At 34.4% G+C, this 22,414-nt stretch overlaps 3 protein-coding genes across 8 annotated transcripts; all 3 read right to left on the reverse strand.

The window, feature by feature from the left end:
* Positions 1-1,659: 1,659 nt before the first annotated feature.
* Positions 1,660-3,987, reverse strand: LOC130933576 (protein FAR1-RELATED SEQUENCE 5-like). The gene has a single exon (XM_057863205.1). The coding sequence runs from the start codon at positions 3,985-3,987 to the stop codon at positions 1,660-1,662; it is 2,328 nt and encodes a 775-aa protein (XP_057719188.1).
* A 2,257-nt stretch (positions 3,988-6,244) lies between these two features.
* On the reverse strand, positions 6,245-13,498 carry LOC130936515 (protein SEMI-ROLLED LEAF 2-like). 6 transcript variants are annotated; one of them, XM_057866595.1, is made up of 19 exons: positions 13,351-13,498; positions 12,745-12,883; positions 12,337-12,411; positions 12,100-12,215; positions 11,836-11,950; positions 11,384-11,512; positions 11,128-11,175; positions 10,270-10,472; positions 9,977-10,173; positions 9,472-9,755; positions 9,224-9,370; positions 8,685-9,074; positions 8,438-8,587; positions 7,989-8,061; positions 7,758-7,882; positions 7,462-7,653; positions 7,247-7,381; positions 6,991-7,128; positions 6,245-6,684 (listed from the first exon to the last, which is right to left on the reverse strand). In XM_057866595.1, the coding sequence occupies exons 1-19, from the start codon at positions 13,386-13,388 to the stop codon at positions 6,427-6,429; spliced, it is 2,952 nt and encodes a 983-aa protein (XP_057722578.1). In that variant the 5' UTR covers positions 13,389-13,498; the 3' UTR covers positions 6,245-6,426. The 6 variants fall into 6 exon arrangements, with proteins under 6 accessions (XP_057722578.1, XP_057722579.1, XP_057722581.1 ...); XM_057866596.1 differs by having other exon boundaries at positions 13,158-13,495; XM_057866598.1 differs by having other exon boundaries at positions 13,340-13,492.
* Positions 13,499-14,815: 1,317 nt separating this feature from the next.
* On the reverse strand, positions 14,816-18,202 carry LOC130935791 (laccase-2-like). The gene is made up of 6 exons (XM_057865686.1): positions 18,020-18,202; positions 17,776-17,927; positions 17,426-17,670; positions 17,200-17,334; positions 15,278-16,243; positions 14,816-15,174 (listed from the first exon to the last, which is right to left on the reverse strand). Exons 1-6 carry the CDS (start codon positions 18,146-18,148, stop codon positions 15,044-15,046), a joined length of 1,758 nt encoding a protein of 585 aa, XP_057721669.1. The 5' UTR covers positions 18,149-18,202; the 3' UTR covers positions 14,816-15,043.
* Positions 18,203-22,414: the final 4,212 nt, after the last annotated feature.

Consider the following 22,414-nt stretch of genomic DNA (forward strand, 5'->3'; position numbering starts at 1 on the left):
TGCATAATTTTTCTTAATATCAGGTCCTAATAGTAAACAATGTTACGGATGCTGGATGACTACATTCTGGAAATATTCAAGCTCTCAATGCCAGGAAGGAAAACCCTGCCTGTCAAAGTAAAATCATGCCGTAGTCAAGTAGCTGAGAACATAGAAAGATTCGTTATTGTACAACTTAAAGGAAATGTCCGCAGTGTTTCAAACATTTATTGTTTCTAGTGTTAAATTCAGTCAGTATGTAAGACTCTAACAACCTCAAAATGTTATTGAACCTAACAATCGAAACTATGATATGAGCGAATAAAAATGTGTTTCTGTTTACGAATTATCTGCTTCATATATCTATATATATTTCAAACTGCTTTCATACGCAGTGTGCCATTTTCCCTTAAATAAAATTTTCAATGAATACAGGAAATCCATAATAACAAAGTAGATTCACAAACTCAACGTTACGAAAGAGATTCGTAACCATCTAAGAACAATTCAACCTTGAAAACTACAACCTAATCAATCAAATAATTTGGTTGGTAAATCAAATGCAATAAGAAAGGAAAAAAATTCATTTAACACAGCTCTGTTTTTTCAACTGTATTGCATAACCACAATGGTAGAAAATCCTTACTCCAAATGCAACCACAATAAACTTCAACTAAAATACAGCAATGTAAGCAAAACACATGCATATTGATTATTGTCATCATAATGGATTAAGTAGGGAAAAAAATCAATTTACACAACTCTAATTGATCAACTGAATTGCATAATCACAATGGTTGCAAATCGTTACCCAAAAGTCAACCGCAATTTACTGCAACAAGAACACAACACTGTTCATACTTAACGTAAATAACTACAACTAAAAAACTCCTCAATACCAAGCAGTGACTAATACATTGCGGTCAGTAAATCGGGATAGATCATGCTTTTAGAACCAATTATACTTGCATTGCACTAAATTCAGAAGACTAATTCCTTGAAATGGTCAAAGTGTCCTGTGCATCGACGCGAACAATGCCATGTACGATCCTTGTTCGTTGCCACAAGGCAGTGACGATGTTAACGGATCTCGGACATCGATCTGCACATGTCGTGTGTCACATTTATCATCAACGACATCCGTAACGCATTCATAGTTCTTGAATGAATGTCTCTTGTCCTGCTGTGACTCCCTCACCTGCTGATAACATCATAATCCCCAATCAGAAACTATAATCATGCATAAAACCATAATGGTCATTCATCGCAAAGTGGTTAAGAGGAGTTTTACGCATCACACCTGTGTTAACGAGTAGAGATTTTTATTGAAAACACCATTCGTGGACGCGATGTCAATGGATTCGCTGCTTTCATGGAGGCTCCGCTGTTTTATAAATTTTTTTTAAGACAAGAAGTCCGAGATCATCATTAATTTACCCAGTTCATGACACGGAAATTAGATGTTTATATTCAAAAAAATTACCTCAACAAAAGTGTTGTCTTTACCCTTCCAGTTCCTCATACCCGTCGCCGTAAACTTCCTTGTTCCACCCTTTTTAAAAGGCTGCCCAAACAGAGGAACATTCACATAGTTTAATGGTTTTTAAAGGGACACACACCGAACAAGATTTTCACATCAGGAGCCTATTTCGAATAAACAGATCGTACCTTGGTATTAGGTCATGAGTGGTGTTCGGACTTAATTGAGAACGACCTTGAAGAATTAGCAAACCTTTCTGGACTAAAACCTGAGTCCTTGGCTGATGCATTGCCGTATGATCGATCGCGAGGGTTACCTTCCACACTATGCTGCATCAGATCTGGACAGCGCTTGTAGTAATGACCGTACTTGTGGCAATTAGAGCATGCTCTCTTCTTCCTCCAAGAAGACCTCTTGGAAGGGGCTCCTTTGCTTTTGACAACGAATGGATCGTTGATGCCTTCCACGTTAACATTAGGAGTTGACTTGCCTTGTTTGCGTGACTGCAGGCGGATAACTAAATTGACAAGTTCAGACTGGACTTCATCAAAGTCTGCAAGATCCTTGCAAGCAATATCACACAGCTTGTTGCAATTCGATGCCAACGCTCCAACTCGAAACTTTAAGACCCTTTTGATGTCATCATTCACAGGCATATCTGTGCTAATAAATTCGTTCTTTGCATTCTTTGTCCACCTTTTGTATATCAACGAATCTGGAAACTCAAGTATGTTTTCGAACTTCATGGCACAGAAGATATGACTACAGGGAATACCACGTGATTCAAACAGCTTGCACGAGCACGAGAACAGATTCTTACCTCTATCGACTTCCACCCGGCGATCTTTGGCCGGGTCTCCCAAAGCAGTCACACTGAACTCTACCTTGTCCAAGGTTGTGCTTAGTACCGTTATATTCAAAGCCCCTGCCCTCTGAATCTCATTACGAATTTCCTTGAAAATGTTTTGCGTGAAATAACATGATGCAGATCTTTCATATACCTCCAATGAGGTAATCATCACAGGCTCTGAGCACTGAGACTTAAAGTCAGCTATTAATTCATTGTTTCTATACTCCTTTAAGGCCCTATCCAGGTTATGCATGAAGTCAATGAGGGTGTTCTTGCGATTAACATAAAATCTGATGAGAGAATTTATACCTTCACACTGTGACGTCGTCCTTATGTAACCGAAAAACTTATCCCGGAGGAAACAATGGGACCACATCTCACGAGTTTCGTACATCTTCTCCATCCAGGTACTACCAACAAGGTTGTGCTTATCCAAAATGGCTGTCCATCTCCGATCAAATTCTCTCTGGTCGTTGTTGTCGTATATAAGACCCTTAAAATCGCGCAGGAAATTAGGATTCTTTATATTTTCACATGCATTTCTCTGCAGATGCCAGCCGCATAACCGATGGGTCGCATCAGGCAGAACATTCTTGATTGCATCTCGCATGGCAAGGTCTCCGTCAGTTATTACTGCTTTTGGACTTTTCCCACCCATCGCTTCAACAAAGGTTTCCAACAACCACTTATACGTCTCTGTGGTTTCGTCCGATAGTAGGCCGGCGCCGAAGATAACAGTCTGCCCGTGATGATTGCATCCAGAGAAAATGACCAAAGGCTTGTTGTATTTATTCTTCTTGTAGGTTGAATCAAAGGCAACAATATCTCCAAAGCAGTGATAGTTGATAATCGACTGCCCATCTGCCCAAAAAATATGCTCCAGCCTTTCGTCACTAGTGAACGTATACTTTCCAAAAAACAGCGGATCGTTGTTTGACTTGCCAATCAAATAGTTTATTGCCGCATTGGCATCCCCGTTTTTAACTTTTGTCCGACGATAGCGATCGATGTGGTTGTACAAATCTTTCCGTGTGAAGCCAGCATGACGATATCCACCCTTCTGGAATGCAATATACCCCATAATATGGCAGCTCTTGACACCAAAATTATGAAGATTTTCCACTTGGACTCTATCAGTCACAGTGAGACGACGATTGGCCGGTACCAGATGCGCAAATTGGGGTGGCGTCAGATCGTGGTTGTGAGATTCCACAAAACATGATACCTTCCATCTACCGCAGCCGTAGTCAAGCTTTACCCTAAGCCGAGCTGGACACTTGGTTCGGGTTAGTGACCTTGCCTCCCTTGATCTATCATCTATATCAAGATACCTCATATTTCTCCAGCCCTCTTTGTTGCAAACAAGTTGCCTGCTAATAATTCTACCTTGATTATCCCTAACCACGTCGTCCTTCCTCATTACAAATCCATGCCAACAAGAATAAGCGTTATAAAACTGGCAGGCCTCATCCTCTGTCCTAAACTCCAGGTTCCAAATATCCTCCACCATTAGATCTGCTATTCTTTTTACACCACAAACTTCTTCACTCTTGCTAGTAGAATCCAGCGAATCCACATCGTCGTCTTCATCATCGTCTTCTGCATTCGGTTGATAATCGAAATCATCACCCAAATCATTATCAGAATCATTCTTCACATTATCCTTGTTTATGGACATAATTTAACCCCTGCCATAATTTTACCCAAAAATGTCAATAAACAGAGCCAATGGCAACAACGAAGGGAAGCTAAAATAAGCTGCATGTAAAATTAAATGAATCAAATCCAATTAAACTAACCCAATTTAATTTCAATTCCCCAAACCTAGCCACAGCATAGAACTAGATAATGTAACTTAATTTCCAAATTCAAGGATAGCAACCCAACACCCTAAACAGAGAACCATTAAAAAGGCATAGACTATCATCCAAATTGAACTAATCTGGACATACCTTGATGACAAGCAGAGGTTGAGCTTCGGCGGATAAAAAATGCACTGTCGGAGTCGGAGGGAGGTGACCTTTACCTAATCCGACGCACCTAATTCAAAGGCAGCCGAAAATTGATTGTTGGTAAACTAGCTTCCAGCAGCCACAGCTTCGGATCTAGCAGAAGTTCTGCTACAAATTTCTCTATCGGAGCCACATCAGTTTAGCGTTCGCCCTCTCCTCAGTTGACGTCGACGCCAATCCGACAAAAGCAGAGTACCAGTTCCGGAACCTGTTACTCGAAGGATATCATTCTTGCTAAATGGACGCTGGGTATAGAACGAAGGTGACAAAATCAAACAGGGTTCGGTAGTGGGTTCTAGGATAACAAATTTCAGGGTTCGGTACTGGGTATAGAACGAAGGCGGAAAAACCACCGGGCAGTGGGTTCTATGCGTTTTCCAGGAAGTGAAACATGAATTAAAGGCTTGTGAGACATGCATGTTGAATTTCAGAAAGTGATGGAGGGTATTTTATAAAATGAAAAACAAGTTAGAGTAATTATAAATGTTCCCCAATACATTATATATAGTATATGTATACAATAATTAATGTAGTATTTGTTATAGTATATGTTCATTAAAGGCTTTTGCTATTATCAATGAATGTATTAATGCAAGGTTTGAAAATTTTTTAGATCAATGGCTGAGATGAAGGCACATGTGCAAGGGTAACTTACCCACAAAATTGACATGGATTTGGAAGAATTCACCTAAAATAAATGAGAAAGTCTAGGGGACAGCAATTTTTGTGTTTTGTGGTCAGCACTTAACCATCAAAAGAAAAGTGGGTGATCTCCCACCATTGGATATAATATCACATCATTAAAAACACTATTGATGGCCAATTGATGGTTACAAAATACAAAAATTGCTGGCCCTTAACACTCCTCTAAATAAAAATTAATAAAATAAATTTAAATTATTTAGACTGATTATTTTTTGTTTTTTTAAATATTATCATATATACATATAGTTATATAGAGTAGGCTTTACTCCTAGTTGGTTTTTTAATGGAACCAAAAAGAGAAAATCCACGTCCGGGCATGTCTTCTTTTGATACAATAGCCAACAATGCCCATCAAATCAAATATTATTGTGCTTTAAATGATGCATACTTATCTTCTTTTCATTTGCCACTGCTGTACTTGAAGATCCAATAATGTTTGTCTTTGGTGCATAAAGTATGTGGATGATATTTTGAGATTCCAATTTGACCTGAGAAAATAACTGATGATGGTGATGATGATGATGATGATGATGAGAGGCATATCTTCTCCTCACTGTATACTTGATCATTAATGGTGAGGCATATCTTCCTTAATAAAGATGCCAATATAAAGGGAAATTGAAGAGGAAGCCAAAAAAGAAAATTTTCAACTAACTTTTAGTTAACTAACATTAACCAATTTTAAAATTTAGAATTTATAATTTAGAATGTAAAATTAAGTGTTTATGATTTAAGGTCTAAAATTTAAGATAAGCAAAATAATTTAAAAAAAATTGTCCAAATAGAATGGTAGGACTGAATTTTTGTTGGTTAGCGTGATCACTTATATTATGCCTTTTGAGTTGGCCAAAAGGCAATGATAAGATATATTCTTGTTAACTTGGCTCCTTCTATCGATTTGGTCTATTAATCACTAGAATTAGAATCTACCACCATACAAAGTTTTACAACATTGTCATCTACTTGCGCCTACGTCAGCTGAGTGGATTCTTGAATATATATATATATATATATATATATATATATCTCAAACCAAAAGCACTGACAAAAAAAAGAACAAGAAAAAATCAGACCTAACAGGAAAAAAGCAGATAATAACTGGTGTTTCTAAAATACAGTTAATACCCCTTACTTCCTTTATAGAACTTCTGCCGAATTAAGTTAAATTATCCAACTTTCTGTTCATAAGATCTAGCTTTTAGTAGCTCTATCGAGATATAAAAAACATAACAGTTAATATAAATTATATGGAAAAAATGGTTTACAAACTAGTTTCCAACAACTTTAGCATAAGCTATATAGATCAAGTTTGTGACTGGTCCTTGAATTGAATTGATGACTAAGGAATAATAGCTATACAAATATGAACATAGCATATGACTTTTGCATGATCTATAGCCTTAACGCCCAGCAGCAATGAGGAAATTGTCAAAGGGGCTGGCTGGAGGTAGCTTCATGACCAAGGAATCCCTATTACTATTATCAGAAACTTTGAGCAGTGATTTATCAGCTACTTGACTATAATCATAGGCCAGCCAACTTGAGAGCTTCTTCCTTGTGCCGGTACCAATGGCCTCGCACTGGTTAGCCATCGCGCTGTATGGGAGAGGAGAAGCTGAGACAACAGTCCCTGCAACTTGACCAGCTACCTCTAGAACCTAGAAACATTGAATAAAACAATGAGTGTTCACCAATGATATAATCTCTGACGGTAACTTGGTATTCTCATCTGTAGATTGAGACATGCAGATTTGGACTAGATTAATTATGCTTGATATTTTTCTGATGCAAGGATGCAAAAGAAGGGAATCTGATTGCATCAACAAATTTCAAATTACTTGGTAACTTCAACCTCTTAATTAGAATTTTATATGGTCAGTGGAATGGACACGGCACCCTGCTTTAGCAACCTATTCTTCTCTTATTTTACATGCATGTACTAAAGAGTAAAGAGAAAAGTGTACCGATTCCATAAGCCGTCCAACGCTGATAACACGAAGTAGTGAAGGTGACGCAGGCATCTTTGGAATAGATCGAGAGAATTCGGAAACAGATGCTTCACTTATTGAGTCATCTTCAACTGCTGAACTTGATAGAACATCCTGAACCACCAAGATAATCAAAATTAAAGTATTTCTGGAGACAAACTGAAGTTACAAAATTCACTAGGATGACACTAATCACCCATTAAGAAGTAACAAATGCTAAGGGACAACATACCCCATCTAGTGACATTGACTCCTTGGAATGCAAAATCATTTGATTGTTATCAAGAACCCATTGTGGACCAAACATGAATTCTTCATCAGGCCTGAATGCCTCTGACAGTAGGGTGTCCAGGTGATCTGCATCCAGCTAAAGAAGAAACAATAAAATCAAAAAGTGAAAGTGGTTGATTTTGGAAAAACCATAGTCAAAGGTATAAAATGTAATACCTCAGTGATGCTAGTCAAATTCTGAACCAAAACATTTTTTGTAGTCTGGAGATATTCTGGTATTTTGTTCCGTAACACAGATAATACCGATGTTGCCATCTGATTATCATCAGCAGTGCCATATCCTTTCACATCCACATCCATCTTAGCACATACTTGAAGATAATCACTGATTCCCATGAATGGATCAACCTGATTTGTTAAATACAATGGAGCTTTTATTCTAACAGGAAACAGGACAGTCCTCTAGCGGACACTAGAGGCTAAAAATAGTATACTCATCTCATATCACTTACTTCAGATATTGCTAATGATGTGAACATATCATGCAGATCATGAATATGATATAATTTGCAGGCAAACATCAACATGCCTGCAGAGAATACAAAGATAGACCTCTGACATGCTGGGGGCAACATTCCTGCAAGATCATGGGAACGCCAAATTAATTTTCTTTTATTTAATCAGTTATTTGCTTGAGAGTAAAAATGTTTCATAAGAATAATCTATATAGGTCGTACTGTTACCTGGGTCCAACAACATACTCCAGAGAGAAAGTGGAAGTTGGAAGAAGCGGACCAACAGATTATCTTTAAGGTTCTGCAGCATTGCATTTAGAAAGATTTTCTCAATCAGAATAATTGTATAGAAAATTTCAGAACAGAACTATGTTAAGATCAGGATTCTAGTTCAAATTCGTTTCAAAATAGTACGAAGTCTTTGATGAGACTATTGCAGTAAAAGCATATGAAATCTTCTACAGTCAAGCAAAACGGCAGTAAATTTCCACATAAATGAAAGTTTTAATTCCACTATACTTCTGTATTTCTATATTTAAAGGAAGATAAAATACAGACAGTGAGGGGGTAAAGTGTACACGGTAAGAATTTTAAGATCATGCATTCAGTTTTATGGATGACTCATGTATACAAACATTTAAAGGACAGTATGGACATAGGTGAATACATAAGTATACCTTTATGCGTAAAACAGTTAGTGTTAACATGAAAGAGTGAGCTATAGCTTCAAACTTTGAAGGCAAATTGTCAGGAAGATTGGCTTGAATCCAAAAGGCAGAAAGTAACTGTGCCATTTGATCTTCACTTAGCTCCATAATATATGGTTCCTGGGAGCCAGTTCAATAACAAAACTTGATAAATAATTTATTTCCACAAATAATCATGAATAACAACATAGTAGCATAAACCTGTCCAATTACTCACAGACTCAGTCAAACTAGTGCTATCAATGACAGATTTAAGCTTGTAAAAGTTGGGAGAAATATTAGAGCCACGGCCCTGCTGGTTCCGGTCTTCTTCCACAATGCCTCTTTCTCTGCATCCATCATCAACAATGTCGCCATGATTCTCTAGGTTGGCGCTGTCTCTGCCACCGCGAAGCTTTTCCATTAAAGCTGAAATTGATGCAGATGCAGATGTACTGTGGGAAGGCCTTTTATTGTGCAGAGATCTAGACCGTGAAGGCACTAAATGTGAATGGAAAGAATTTGGAAAAAGAATTAAAGCAAAAATCTGGTGTGCTCCAACTGAAGTCTCCAGATCTGAATGCAGCATTGCTTTTATGAGTTGCATAAGAAGCACTTCTGGAAATGCCTAGAAGGAAGCATAAAACTTTGTTAATGGATATATTCCAGGGAAAAAACAACAGGTTTCCTATTACTAACAATTCAATCAATATGAAAATCATAAATAATGATCACTAAGCTTCAAATTGAAACATGCATACAATGAACTCCTTTCACCTGCTGTGAATGCAAAGATGGCAATACTACAGTGACCACTCGAGCAAGGATTATAAGTGATCCAATGCTTGCTCTAGCAAGAACACCAGATGGCAAATTTTCTAAGGTTATGGCCATCAAGTCGAGCAGTGGCCGTACATCAGAGACCTAGTTATAGAAAATGAAGCAGTTTAGTTGTTGGAAGCAGAGAGATCTAACTAATTGTAAAATGATTTTCTAGGCCAAAGAATGCACATTCATAAACCTACTCGCTTGGAAAATTCTAGTAAGCATTCCTCAATGGAGATTTGGAGCAAGATATTTGAGTTCAGCTCTTGCTCCCCAACAAATTCCCCAGAGGCTTGAAGGCTTTTTCTAAGATGCCTGCAAAGGTCATCAACAAAACCAAATTCTACCAACCCTCTCCCAGTTCTAATTTGCACAGCCAAAGATGTGGCAACTTGAATAATGCTAGCTTTAAGGTGGGGATCATGTAAGACATTTTTGTGGTCCAGATGACGTATGACAGAAGCTAGAATCAACTGCTGATTCCCTGGAAAACAAGGTGAAAAAAATGGCAAATTCATGGGACAAGAGTACAAGATTTTGCATAAGAATCTTATATGGCATTGTTTAATAGCTGTTCTGAATCTTAAAATCCATGAATGTTCAAAGTTACGAAGTGGAACCAAACAACAGTACAACACATCCACCATATTATTGGGTTTGATTTCAGACAAAGATTTGACTGAGAAATGCTGAAGAGAACAATACCTGAATTCTCCATGAAATAGGCCATGCTAGACAAAACCATTATTGCTAACCCTTTTGGAGGAGACCAATGTCGTCCGGAATCAAAGTAAACAAACATTGGATCCAATACACGACGCATCGTTGTACTTTCCTTGGCTAATTCAACCAGCCTCTGAATGCATATCTGAGCCCATATTTCAGGTTTTCCCATTTCTTCTCTAAAACAATGACACTAACAAATCAGAAAATGGAAGTATAACAACCAATAAATGATCTAAATTCTTTTATAAGTTATTAATAAGAAGAACTGTTACCCTGTCAACAGGGAAGGATCCTTTATTTCTAGCTGCTGCCAGATGATCAAGCACCTAGAGCGAGTGTCATTACCAACGACTAAACCACCCCGGCCTTCACACTGCACAACTTCATCTACCCAATTATGATGAGGCCCTTCTCTAAGATCAGCATCTTCACTTTGCCTGTCCTGCATATAATTATCTAAAGTGGTGCGAATGATCTGCATTAAGAATGAAACCAACAGATCAGGGATAGTACCTATCTGAAACTCTAAAACCTTAGCGAAATGGCCACTACAAAGTCATTTGGTTTGAGTGCTATTTAGGAAACCTGCAAACCTTTATGACAATTAATTATTATAAATCAAATTAGGAGCATTTAGCTAAGAAAATTTGCTTCAAATCATTCATTTTAAGAATAATTTTTTTTTTTCATTTTCTTTTTCCCCCACACCTTGTGAGCTTCTCAGAGTCAATGTGAAGGGTTTTACCAAGTATAAGAGGTCAAACACAGCGATTAACTAAACTCCCTGATCAGCAAGTTAACATCAAAGAGCTTTCAATTAATTTAAGCTTTAATCTCCATTTCTTGCAGAGTAATATTTACACAAAAATAGACATTTCCATCAATGATGAGAACTAAATCATACAACTTTTCAACCTTAAAGCATCAGTTGGTTTTCTTATGAAAATCAATTTGATGAAAAGAAGAAACAACATATTCCTTAGATAATGCAGTCATACAAAATTTCATGACATTTTCTCTCCCAAAGTGGGGATATGCAGACACTCATTTTCTCTCCCATCAACTTGGAATTGTAGATGCAATATAAGCTTCATTATAAGACTACTCAGTGGGATAACTCAATAACTTACCTCATCAAAATCAACAAAAATATGTGAAAACTCAGCCATGAACCAAACCTGCCATGGAAAAGGCAGACAAATTAACTTTGTTTTGTACTTATTACTATGGGACTTTATGATAAAAATCAAAACCTCACTACAACCATGAAAATTTTTAATAAAAACAAGTATTAGAAACCATACACAAAATCACACCTCAATGAACGGAATTATCCAAAAAGCAGAAACACAAACAAAATCAAATGACAAATGGAGTATAAATTACCATTGCTGAAAGGCATTGCAAGCTTGATGCCCTCAAGCAGCGATTCTCATGGGTTTTACCATGCTCCCTCGATAGCATGCATACCTTTCTTACTAACTTTTCAATGCTACGAGCATAAGTGGCATCCACCTGTTCTTTCATTGGGTAAAATCATGAACACCGGAGACAAAATAGCATCAGCTACTTCATACATTGTATTAGTAGTATAAGGAAGAGAAAAAATCATCATTATTCACAATGACAAAAGGTATCTGAAATATTGTAGAGATGCTTAACTTTTTTTTTTTTTTTGACTGGATTGCTTGTGATTAATATTACTATATTAAAATATACTCTCAATTCTGGTCTGATACATAGACATTTTATTCTGAGTAAAAATATTCATCATGTACACAAGTCACATGAGCAAACAACCGAAAGTCATCTTAATCTTCTTGAATTTTAGCAATTACCTGACTGTAGATGAAACTTGTTAGAGTTTGGCACCCAAGTATTTGAATAGCATCATGCTTGGAATAGCCCAAAAGCTCAGAAACCACATTAAGCACATCAACAGCAAAGTATGCTCTGCAATGTACGGAAGACATGAAAATCTTAATAACAGGCTCCTTTATATAAATTAGAAAGAATGCAATGCATGAGATATCAATAGTTCAATACAGCCAATCGCATACATAATGCACCAAAAAAAGGGTAATTAATCATGAAAAACTTACATTTGCACCTTACAATGAGAAATCAACTTGTTGAAAGCTTCAGCTACAATATTCACAAGTTTGATGTGCTCAGATCGGAGCTCCTTGTAGCACCTTTCTTCAAGATACTTTGCTATCTAGCAGGAAAAGTAGATTTCATGAACTTCAGCAACAGGTTCAATTAATTGAAGGATATTCATATTATTCTCCTTCCCCCTTTCTCAAACTTCTATATGAATGAAATGAAAGAGAAGATACCTTTGGAATCCGAAAAGGATTTTTTGCAGCATATTCACACAATTTGGCAATCTTCCTTTCACTTGGGAGCTCATCCTGAGAGACATCATAAAACATGAGTGTTTGGGCTCCATCACTTGTATAATTGAATGGTAAAGTGTAAACTCAACAAAATTGTTTGATTTATTAGTTTGTTAGAATTAGAATCATATCTCTTCAAGCCTATATATATGCATACACCATTGTGCGCTACAATCAAGAGTAATTAACAAGGAGGTTCAACATGAGCAAAGAGATAATTTTCTACAAGAAACCAACATGAGCATCAGCAAGGACTAGGTGACAGTTGACAGCAACATTGGTTTAGAAAAGAGGCATCATCTACAACAGTGGCAAACACAAGAACAGAATGAGGATAGTAGTTCATACAGGGGATTTGGGGAAGATGTCAGCAAGAAGTTTTCTGTAACGTTTGACTGGCTGGCGTGAACTTGACCTCAAAGCAGGACAGCAAACACACATTCTGCAACACGCTGGGAAGATCTTCCTTGAGATGAACCCCATTCCCCTGCAAATTCTCAAAGCCCACACAATATATCAAACCAATATTCGGTCAAAAACACATCACATCATCGAAATTCAAACCCAAGTATATTTAAAAAGAAAAAAAAAAGCAAAAAGCTCGAAGCACAATGCATGAGAAAGTGCTAAAGTTGAAAAAAGCAAAAAAGGCAGACATGGTAGGGGAGGGTGACGAGGTTTCTGAGAATCTGAGGAAAGAAAAGCCAACCGAAAATAACGGATAAAAGTGTGAAACAGAAAAAGCATATATATAACTGTACCTAGTCCTTATGAAGCAGATCTAGCAAGTGTGAAAATAGAAAGCGAAGAAGAAGAAGAAGAAGAAGAAGAAAGAGGAAGCGATAACATAAGAAGCATTGAAAAAAAATGGCGCGTTGGTTGAATCAAGTTAAAGCAAAGTTTAAAGAGAGACAGAGAGTATGAGCTATATAGATCACGTGACTGTGTCAGTACACTAGAGTAGTGTAGTGTAGTTCAACTTCCTCAACCATTAAAAGTGAGCTTGGTTTCAAAATTCTGCTACTTGACTTTTGAGTGCAACCATTCCCACAATCGAAAATCTGTTTGGTTGTTTTCTATGCCTTGACGTTGTGTTAGGAAATGATGTTGAAGCTCTGTTGTCGTCTTTAACTTTTTCACCCTTCTTTCCCATTTTTACCCTTTAATTTGTCTCCAAAATTTGGAGTTTTGGACCTTAGTCGTTAATTTATCTTTTTTTTAACCATTTTTATGAAATAGCGTTTGAGAGAAGTTACCGTTTTTTAGATTGGATTATAATTGTAGTCATCTTCAAATGTATTTCGCTTTTCACATCATCTGTTGTTTATTGGTTTTGAATCCGTAGCTTGCCGACTCATGACAGTTACTAATCCGTCTTTTTCGCTCTCTATTTTGGTAGGAAACTTACTAATCCGTATTTAATACGGTGAGAGTGAGATCACATGCAATTTTTTTAATAAAAAAACACTGTTTTTTTTGGTAAAATTGCGGGCTGAAGCCCCAAAGGAAACAAGCACCAAAGACACTTTAAAACTAGAAGTCAAACTAATTTGTTAACTAAGGGCCTGATAGCCTTTAGTGAAATTAAAACCGTATTTTTGGTATAGAATTTGTTGATTAACTATTGGACCTCAATCAACAAAAAATGAAATGGACCTCACAGAAGTTTTTTTTTCCTCTATAAGGCTTAAAGTCCAACCAAAATAAAATAGTGTAAAAATTAAAATAGAAAACTAATATCCAGTGTTTTCCCTTTTCTGGGCCTTAGCCTCATTGGTTTACCAAAAACTTAAAATAAAAAATTATTGAACAGTAAACTATAAGTTAATCACTAAAAACAAAAAAAAGTAAAAAATAAAAAGCCAACTTCTGACCAAATAAATAAATAACCAATAACGGATTAATGGTAGTATTGTTCGGTTGGAAGATACTATAAATAAATAAATAAATAAATCATCAATTCCGCTACGTAATTTTTACCAATTTTTGTCGATTTTTGATTTTAATTGTATTTAATTAAAATGTCTTTGTAGATATATCTAATAAAAATATTTTTTTATAATTATATATAATAATAAAAATATCTTTATAAATATATCTTATAAATACAGGGGCGGAGCTACATACTGGGAAAGGGGGGCAACGGCCCCCCTAATTTTAATTTTTTACATGTAAATTATATGTAAATTTCAGTTTAACCCCCAAAATTTATTTTAATATTATTTTATTGTGTAAATAATTTTAGCCCCCCTCTAATATTTTTTCTAACTCCGCCCCTGTATAAATATATTTCTTTATACATGTATCTTTTAATAAAAATAATTTTAATATTAATTATTATTAATAATAAATTGACAAATAATATATTTCAATCATATGCTTTTCCCTAAATAATAGTGAATGGAAAGACAAGCATATCGATGAAAGATTTATTTTCTCATGCACAATGTTAGATGATTACAACCGAAGGAAGCTTCTCAACGAAGCATTCAAACTCAATACAAAGCAAAACTTTCCGTTCCAAAACAATCTCTTCCAGAAAGTTTAAAAAAAAAAAGAAGAAAGTGAAAAACCCAAGTCACTATTATTTGGTGGGGAATAATCCAATCTTGCAGGCTGAAAATAATAACGTGAAGTATTACATCCATCAACACTTGGGAAGATCCGCCGGTGGAGGAGGTAACCTTTGATTAGGGAGCTTCCCATCTTCCACAATCCATGCCATCTTCAAACCCCAGCTCAAGTGCACTTCAAAGTGGCAGTGCATAAACCACACACCTATTCACATCATATAATCTATAATATCAGAACATCAAACAAATAGTTTATCACTTTTCCTTCTCTTTTTTTTATGTATATTTTAAAAAAGAGTTTTATTTACCTGGATTATCCGCAAAGAAACGAATTGCTACCCAGCCTCCAGATGGCACTCCCACAGTGTTCCTTTCTTGTGGATCTACAAGGTTATACTTGGCAGGGTCTTTCTTGGGATCAAAGTTACCAAAACCTTGCCCAACCACGAAAAAGTTGTATCCATGAAGATGAAGAGGGTGACTCTCAGCTCCAAGGATGCTTGTGTCTTGCAGCACCACCTCCACGCTAGCGTTGAACGGAAGCACCGCCACTTTCGTTCCATCCATGACCATGGTGTTGTTTGGTGGGGTGCCTGTGTAATTGAACTTGATCAACGGACTGGTTGGGAAATCAGTGGTGAAAACCCCATTTGATTTCTTGAAGAAATAGGACTGAAGCATCGAAGTATTAGGCAGTACAAACGAAACGTTGTTCATAGAAGCCGCGAACTTGGTACCGTTAGGACCCTGGCAGGTCTGGTTTTTAGGGCACGGATTGGTTCCAAGGCCTACGGTGAAGAAGAAGCTTCTGTCCACAGTTTGAGGGACTGTGATTGGAAACTTTTCATTTGCCAAACTGCGGAATTTGGAAGTGAAGTTGGCAACATAAGCAGTGTCATTGATGGGAGGGAGGGTAGGTCTTATTACAGGGGCATTATGGTCTTTTGAAGTAGTAGTAGTAGTAGTTGTGTAATACTCAAGAATACCGGCAGTGGTGGTGTTGTCGAAGGTTCCGGTGCCGGTGAAATAAGGCCTTGCTGCCATTAGAAAACGTGAGTGTGGAGGGTGTGGTTTTGTTTTGAGGAGAATATTTGTGGTTTGACCCGGTGCTATTACTACAATGTTGGTTTTGAATGGTTTGACATAAAGTGCATCGGCTTCAACAACTGTCACACTGTGGTTTGCTATGCTGAAGAAGAGTTCGTCATTGAGTGCAGCATTGATTAGTCGCAGCATATATGTTTTTCCTGCCTTCACCTTTAGCTTCAAACTTTCTATAATAAAGGTACATACACACTCTTTAGTTTTCAAATCTTTGATAAATATTGTTATTAAAAAATAGGGATTATTTTGATAAAGACACTAAAAATATTTTTTTTTAAATGTATTATAATATTATTAGACATTTTTATTAAATTAGTTAAAAATTATTTTTTAATAAACTAGAACAAAATCGATCGATTTATAATGATTAGATCCGATTTGATTCGATCGATTTACACAATCTAAATCGAATCATGTTTAAATTTTTTTGATTAAAAGATAAATATATCCCTGAATTTTGTTTAAAAAAACATAATCTAGTGGGTTATGTAAATTAGTCAGTTGGACCGGATCTAATAACAATTAGGTTTATTATTATTGTTATAAAAAAATCGGTTTTATTCTAGTTGATTAAGAAATTCAAAAATAACCAGTTCATTAACACGCCCAATAATAATACGACACATAAATGTCTTTATAAAAAAACGTTTTACGCGTCTTTATAAGAGCATCCTCCTAAAAAATATTATAAATAAATGAAACGGTTCCGCTACGTTATCAACAGCATATCTGCCAACTTCTCCCAATTCTTATTTATAATTGTGTTTCATAGAAGTGTGTTCGTAGATGTGTCTAATAAAAATGTCTTTTTTATAACTGTGTTTAATAGAAGTGTCTTTATAGATATATTTTCTAGATGTGTCTCTTTATATATGTATTTAAAATATATTAATTATTAGACACATTTACGAACACACTTCCATGAAACACAAATATAAATAAGAGTTGGCAGAAGTTGGCGGATAATATGTTGATACCCTATACTTTTCCTAAATGAAAACTCAGGTACACTCGACTTTACGTGAAGTTGATATCTGAGAGCCGTTAGATAAAAATTTAGACAAATCAATCAAATTATCTAACGGGAGACTAGATCGAGTATTATGAAACCGTGACCATGCATTACCATTTTGTTTTTGAGAACAGTTGTATAATGGGCCGGGGAAACCATTAAGAGTGTATGCATCAGAAACATTTGGACCACCGCCATTCTGAAGAGCTTGGTTGATTACTGCCTCAGAATCAGAATTCCACCACTCACCTATATATATATAATAAGAGAGATCCATTATTAGCAAATAAGGAATTGATGAAAGGTTTATGTATGATTGTTTATGTATGATTGTTTGTACCAAACATGATTGGAATTTCCTTGTATGGTTTGGCAAAAGGGTAGGGAACATTATGCTTGGGAAGGATGATAAGGGGTCCATAAAGGGTAGCTCTTAGCCACGTAATGTGAGCATGCCAAAAGAATGTCCCTCTTTGCCCATTTAAAGTGAAGTTGTAAACATAACTCTGCCCTCTTTGGATTGGACACTGAGTTATGTATGCTGGTCCATCTGCCCACTGGCTTTGAACTTGTCTAATTCCATGCCTGTCATCATTATCCAACATTCACTAATCTTGTTAGCTTAACTTCTTCATCATCATCAATATATATAACAGAAATTTTTATTTCTTGCAATGCATTTCTTTATACCAGTGAAGGCTGACATTATTCTTCACATTATTGATCACTTTAATTACTAATCGATCTCCCTCTCTAGCATAGATGGGAGGCCCCGGGAAACTTCCATTAACTGTCACCATGGCCTTTGTGTGGCACAACCTTGTCACATTTTGCAACCTTACCTGTGAAAATCAAATCAAACATAGAAAAAAAATTTAATGCTTGTGAAAGAAAGAAAAAATTTAACTATTATTGGAGCACTTATTATACATACATCAAATGTGTAGTGCCTTGTAATGGGTCCAGGATATGCAATCACAACACTAGGGAAGAAACCAATTGAGCTTATAGCCACCACCAAAGCTCCAAATATTGCAGCTGGATGAAAAATTAAAGCACCCATTTCAAATGTAATTTTTTTCAACTCTTACTGTGGCACTTATAATTACTAGAAAACTTGAAGTGGGTTGCATTGTTAGATTCAACAGCCTCCAATTTATATAGACACAAAATAGTGTTTGGTTGATTAGGTAACTATATGTCTCAACAATGTGGCTACTGGCCCAGTTTACTAACAATAACACTAATTGGAGTGTTGTAAAAGTCAATTTAATTGGCTAAATCCTCCTTTTGATCTGATCAATCATTTTCACAATCCATATAACATTCTCCTATAGTGACTTCTTATATGTGAGAACTAACTATTTGACCAAAGACTTCTTCTACACGAGTTAAAATCAATTAAGTACCTTCTTTTTATATGTTAATCATGTTGTCTAAGTATGCATTACCAAACAAATACATGATAGGAAATAATATTTCAACTCTTATATATAACCCAAGTAATAAAACACATACTTCATTTTCTAATGAAAATCTAGTTTAATTTTAATCAATGCTGTGTAATAAACCCATATCCAGCGCTTTAATTTACTGCTTTACATTTAATTATCCTCCTTTTAGATATGCTCATTATAATTATGTTCATGATAACCATACAGTCATGTCAGAAATCATAACGATGGAGTTCAAATATTTACTGCCATAGGATTATTATGTAACTTAGTTGGTGACTAATATTTCTTGCAGCAAGAGATAAATTTCACACCCGAGACGCCAGAATAAGACACTTGACCTGCCTTTCTTTAAAGCAATAAAAAGAATGACAGTGATAAGGGTGATTTGTTAAATTTCCTTATTATTAATAAATTATATCAGGAAAAGATAAAAGTTGAAAACTACTTGGCTTGGAGTTACCAACTTACCATGTGGCTCAAGTAATAACAAATCTAAAACATTTGTTCGATCTATCTTTACACACCACATTTCAACCGAATTTTACATCATAGTTGAAGTAACTAAATTAGATTTTTTTTTTCCTTCATAATTTATTGATCACCTAAACTATCAATTATTCATAAGTCATAAAAAGTGGAGTACAAATTACATCAAAGAAATTTTCACATAATGATATATACTCAACGTGATGACTCACATAAAATTTCACATAGAACTGAAAATAAGACATATAATTAAATTTGATGCATTAATTATTATTTACAATTACATTTAATTACATAATGTTACATTAAATATAATTATTTTTTATATTAATTATATGAATAATTATAAAAAATAAATATAATTAAATATTTTATAAATTCTAAATCTTAAACCGTAGACAACACATATATATTACTCAAAGCCTAATAAATTCAATTATACAATCGACTCGGTGTGATAACTATTTATAATTAGGTTTTGCACAAAAATAACTAGGTCTCTTAACTATTAACCCCCACCAGAGCACTTCCTTTCATTTTATTCTTCTGTTATTGAAATCACCTAATGCTTTGCAACCTTTAAGGTACTCATATTTCTTTATTCAATTCAATGGAACTATCATAAAACTTCGTATGTATGTAAATATCATAATATTAGAGAAATGTTAGAGGCACTACAATAATATAGACTATTTTTTAGAATTATTATGTATCAAAAAAAATTAAAATTCGTTAAAAAAAATAAATTTTGACACTATTTTAACTATCAAAATATGTTAATAAAAGTTTTGTTAAAAATAGTATTTTTAACATATAAGTAATTATAAAAAAAGTTTAAATCTTATTTTGATAAATATTGGCCGTCAAAAATAATTTGTTAGAAAAAATTGAAAATATATTTTTTGTGATACTTATTAACCGTCAAAAATACTATTTATTTTGACACTTATTGATCATAAAAAATTCTCAACAAAAATTTTTAACAAAAAATGAGATAAGATCTTGAAACTAAAGAATAAATTGAGATTTTGAAGATGAAGAATGAGTAGTATGATTTCAAATTAAAAGTAGTGTGATGTCAAAATTGACGGAGCTTAACGAAAAAAAGAAATAATGGAGTAAGTTGAAAACAAATGAGTGTCAAAATTGAGGAGTAATTTTCTATAATCAAATTATTCATAAAAAAATATAAAAAATTTGACATTTGTAATATTTGTCAAAAATATATATTAATTTTTACACTTAACTATGACTGTTAAACAAATCATATTAAAATAGCTCTCTTTTCTTGTAGTAAGAACTATCAAAATTTATTATTTTTATCATTAATTATTAATTATTAATATTTAAAAATATGAAATAAAGTATATAAAATTAAATTACTAAATTAAAAAGAATTAAACTAAAAAAATTGAATTAATAATTAAATGATGGCAAAAAATAATAAATTCTATAATATAGTAATGTAGTAATGCTGCCATACCAAACACTACAATCATTTATCATCATCTTTCTCAATGTTTTCCATTATTCCCAACAGTAATGTTAACATACATGCATTAATCAGATTTGGCCATTTGAGCGAGAAAATAAATTTGAACATATCTGATCTGTGATCTTTACTGCATTATAGTAGGGCTCATCAAACAGGCCTAGTATGATATGAATAATCTTGTAATTGATTGATAGACGTGGATAGAGCGTGGGCCAAGAGATTTAACATGTGAACTGAATACGCATCATCCCTAAGGTCGGTCCAAGAAATGATGAATGTACTACGAAGAAGCTAGGTAGAGCGTATATCTGTGTATGAACTCTACCGTGGCACCTACGCACTTTGGTCTTCGGTCATGTTCCTGATAACGAATACCTCCAGTTCGTGCTAAGATTAATTAGAGTGGAAGAAATATTTTGGCTCATATATATATTGTGGTTGTGTATGTTGTACCATTGGCCCTATTTAATTCATCATACTTTAATGCTAATCTTACTTCATTTGAATCAAATTTATTCCCAAGATCGGAAGGTAGATAATCTACTTCATATGCTCACTAAATTAATTAAATTAAAAAGTTTATGTATTCATTTTATTAAGTGTAATTCATATAACTAATATAAATTTCAAAAATATTATTTATTTACTAAAATCAGCTACTAAAATTAATCATTTTGTATTTTTATATAAATATATGTAATTTAATTTATTTTTAATGCATATTTTATACTAATAACTAATTTTAATAGTCGCAATGAGTTATAACTCAAATCGTATAATCTCTCCATATTCACGTAAGAGTGGAGTTCGAGTCTTTCTATTTTTAGTAAAAAAAACTAATTTTAATAGGGACTGATTTAATGTACAATTAACATTATGTTATTTTTGACATAATGAAAGCCATACATCATCAAACATTATTATTATTGGAGTAATTAAGGTTGGATATGGAATTGAAGGCATGCATGTAGTAGGTGCTTGAGATTGAAGTATTATTATATATTGTTTCCAGTTACTGGAAACGGAAGTCCAAGAGTAAGTTAGTTCTCTATCATTCTTAGTTATATCTTATATGCTACTACCCTTTAGGTCTTTACCAACAAACATTCTGGACGTTTAATTCATTTGTATGCGACAAACTTCACCTGAAGGAAGAGTTAGCTTACATATACAATATAACTTTGTCGTGCAGATAGCTATTTCTGGCAAGTTCCTATAGATCAGTAGCCTATCGATCGTCAAAATGTCATGGCAATAGATTTTCGTAACTTGCTAGTCAGTCTGAGTCATGAACAACGATGAAAGACGAACGAGCATACATTTTTTGTTAATAAATAATTTTAGGAAAAATTTTATGCTGCCTAACAAACTTATGCTTAATTTGTCTAAAACCTTAGGGGAAAAAAAGTGGATTTTATATTTTATATCTATATTATATAATTATAAAATTGAGTATGGTAGAAAATACCTCATTTTAGATTGTCAATATTTTTTTTTATTAATTTGTCTTTCATTTAATTTGAATCAATACGAATATTTTATTTTAATACAAGTATTGTACTCTAGTATTACCCTTTCCGTAATATAGTCATTAGCTTTATATTTAACGATAATTTTAAAAAATAAAAAATAATTAAAATTTATCTTATTTAATATTAATATTACAATAATTAATAAATACTAAATAAAATAAGTTTAACTTAGTTATTAAACATTTTCGTATATTTAATTACGATTTCTATGTTCGTAAACTCGATACCAAGGGAAAAAGTGTCCCAGCTGCATGCTACAACTTCATGCATGAAGTCATGAACTGAATCGTGAAACTCGTTTTTTTTTTTTTGGTCGTCAAACTCGTTCTAAACTGGAACTGACATGAAGCGGTTGGGCT

Source organism: Arachis stenosperma, chromosome 6 (assembly GCF_014773155.1).
Source record: "Arachis stenosperma cultivar V10309 chromosome 6, arast.V10309.gnm1.PFL2, whole genome shotgun sequence".
NCBI lineage: Eukaryota > Viridiplantae > Streptophyta > Magnoliopsida > Fabales > Fabaceae > Arachis > Arachis stenosperma.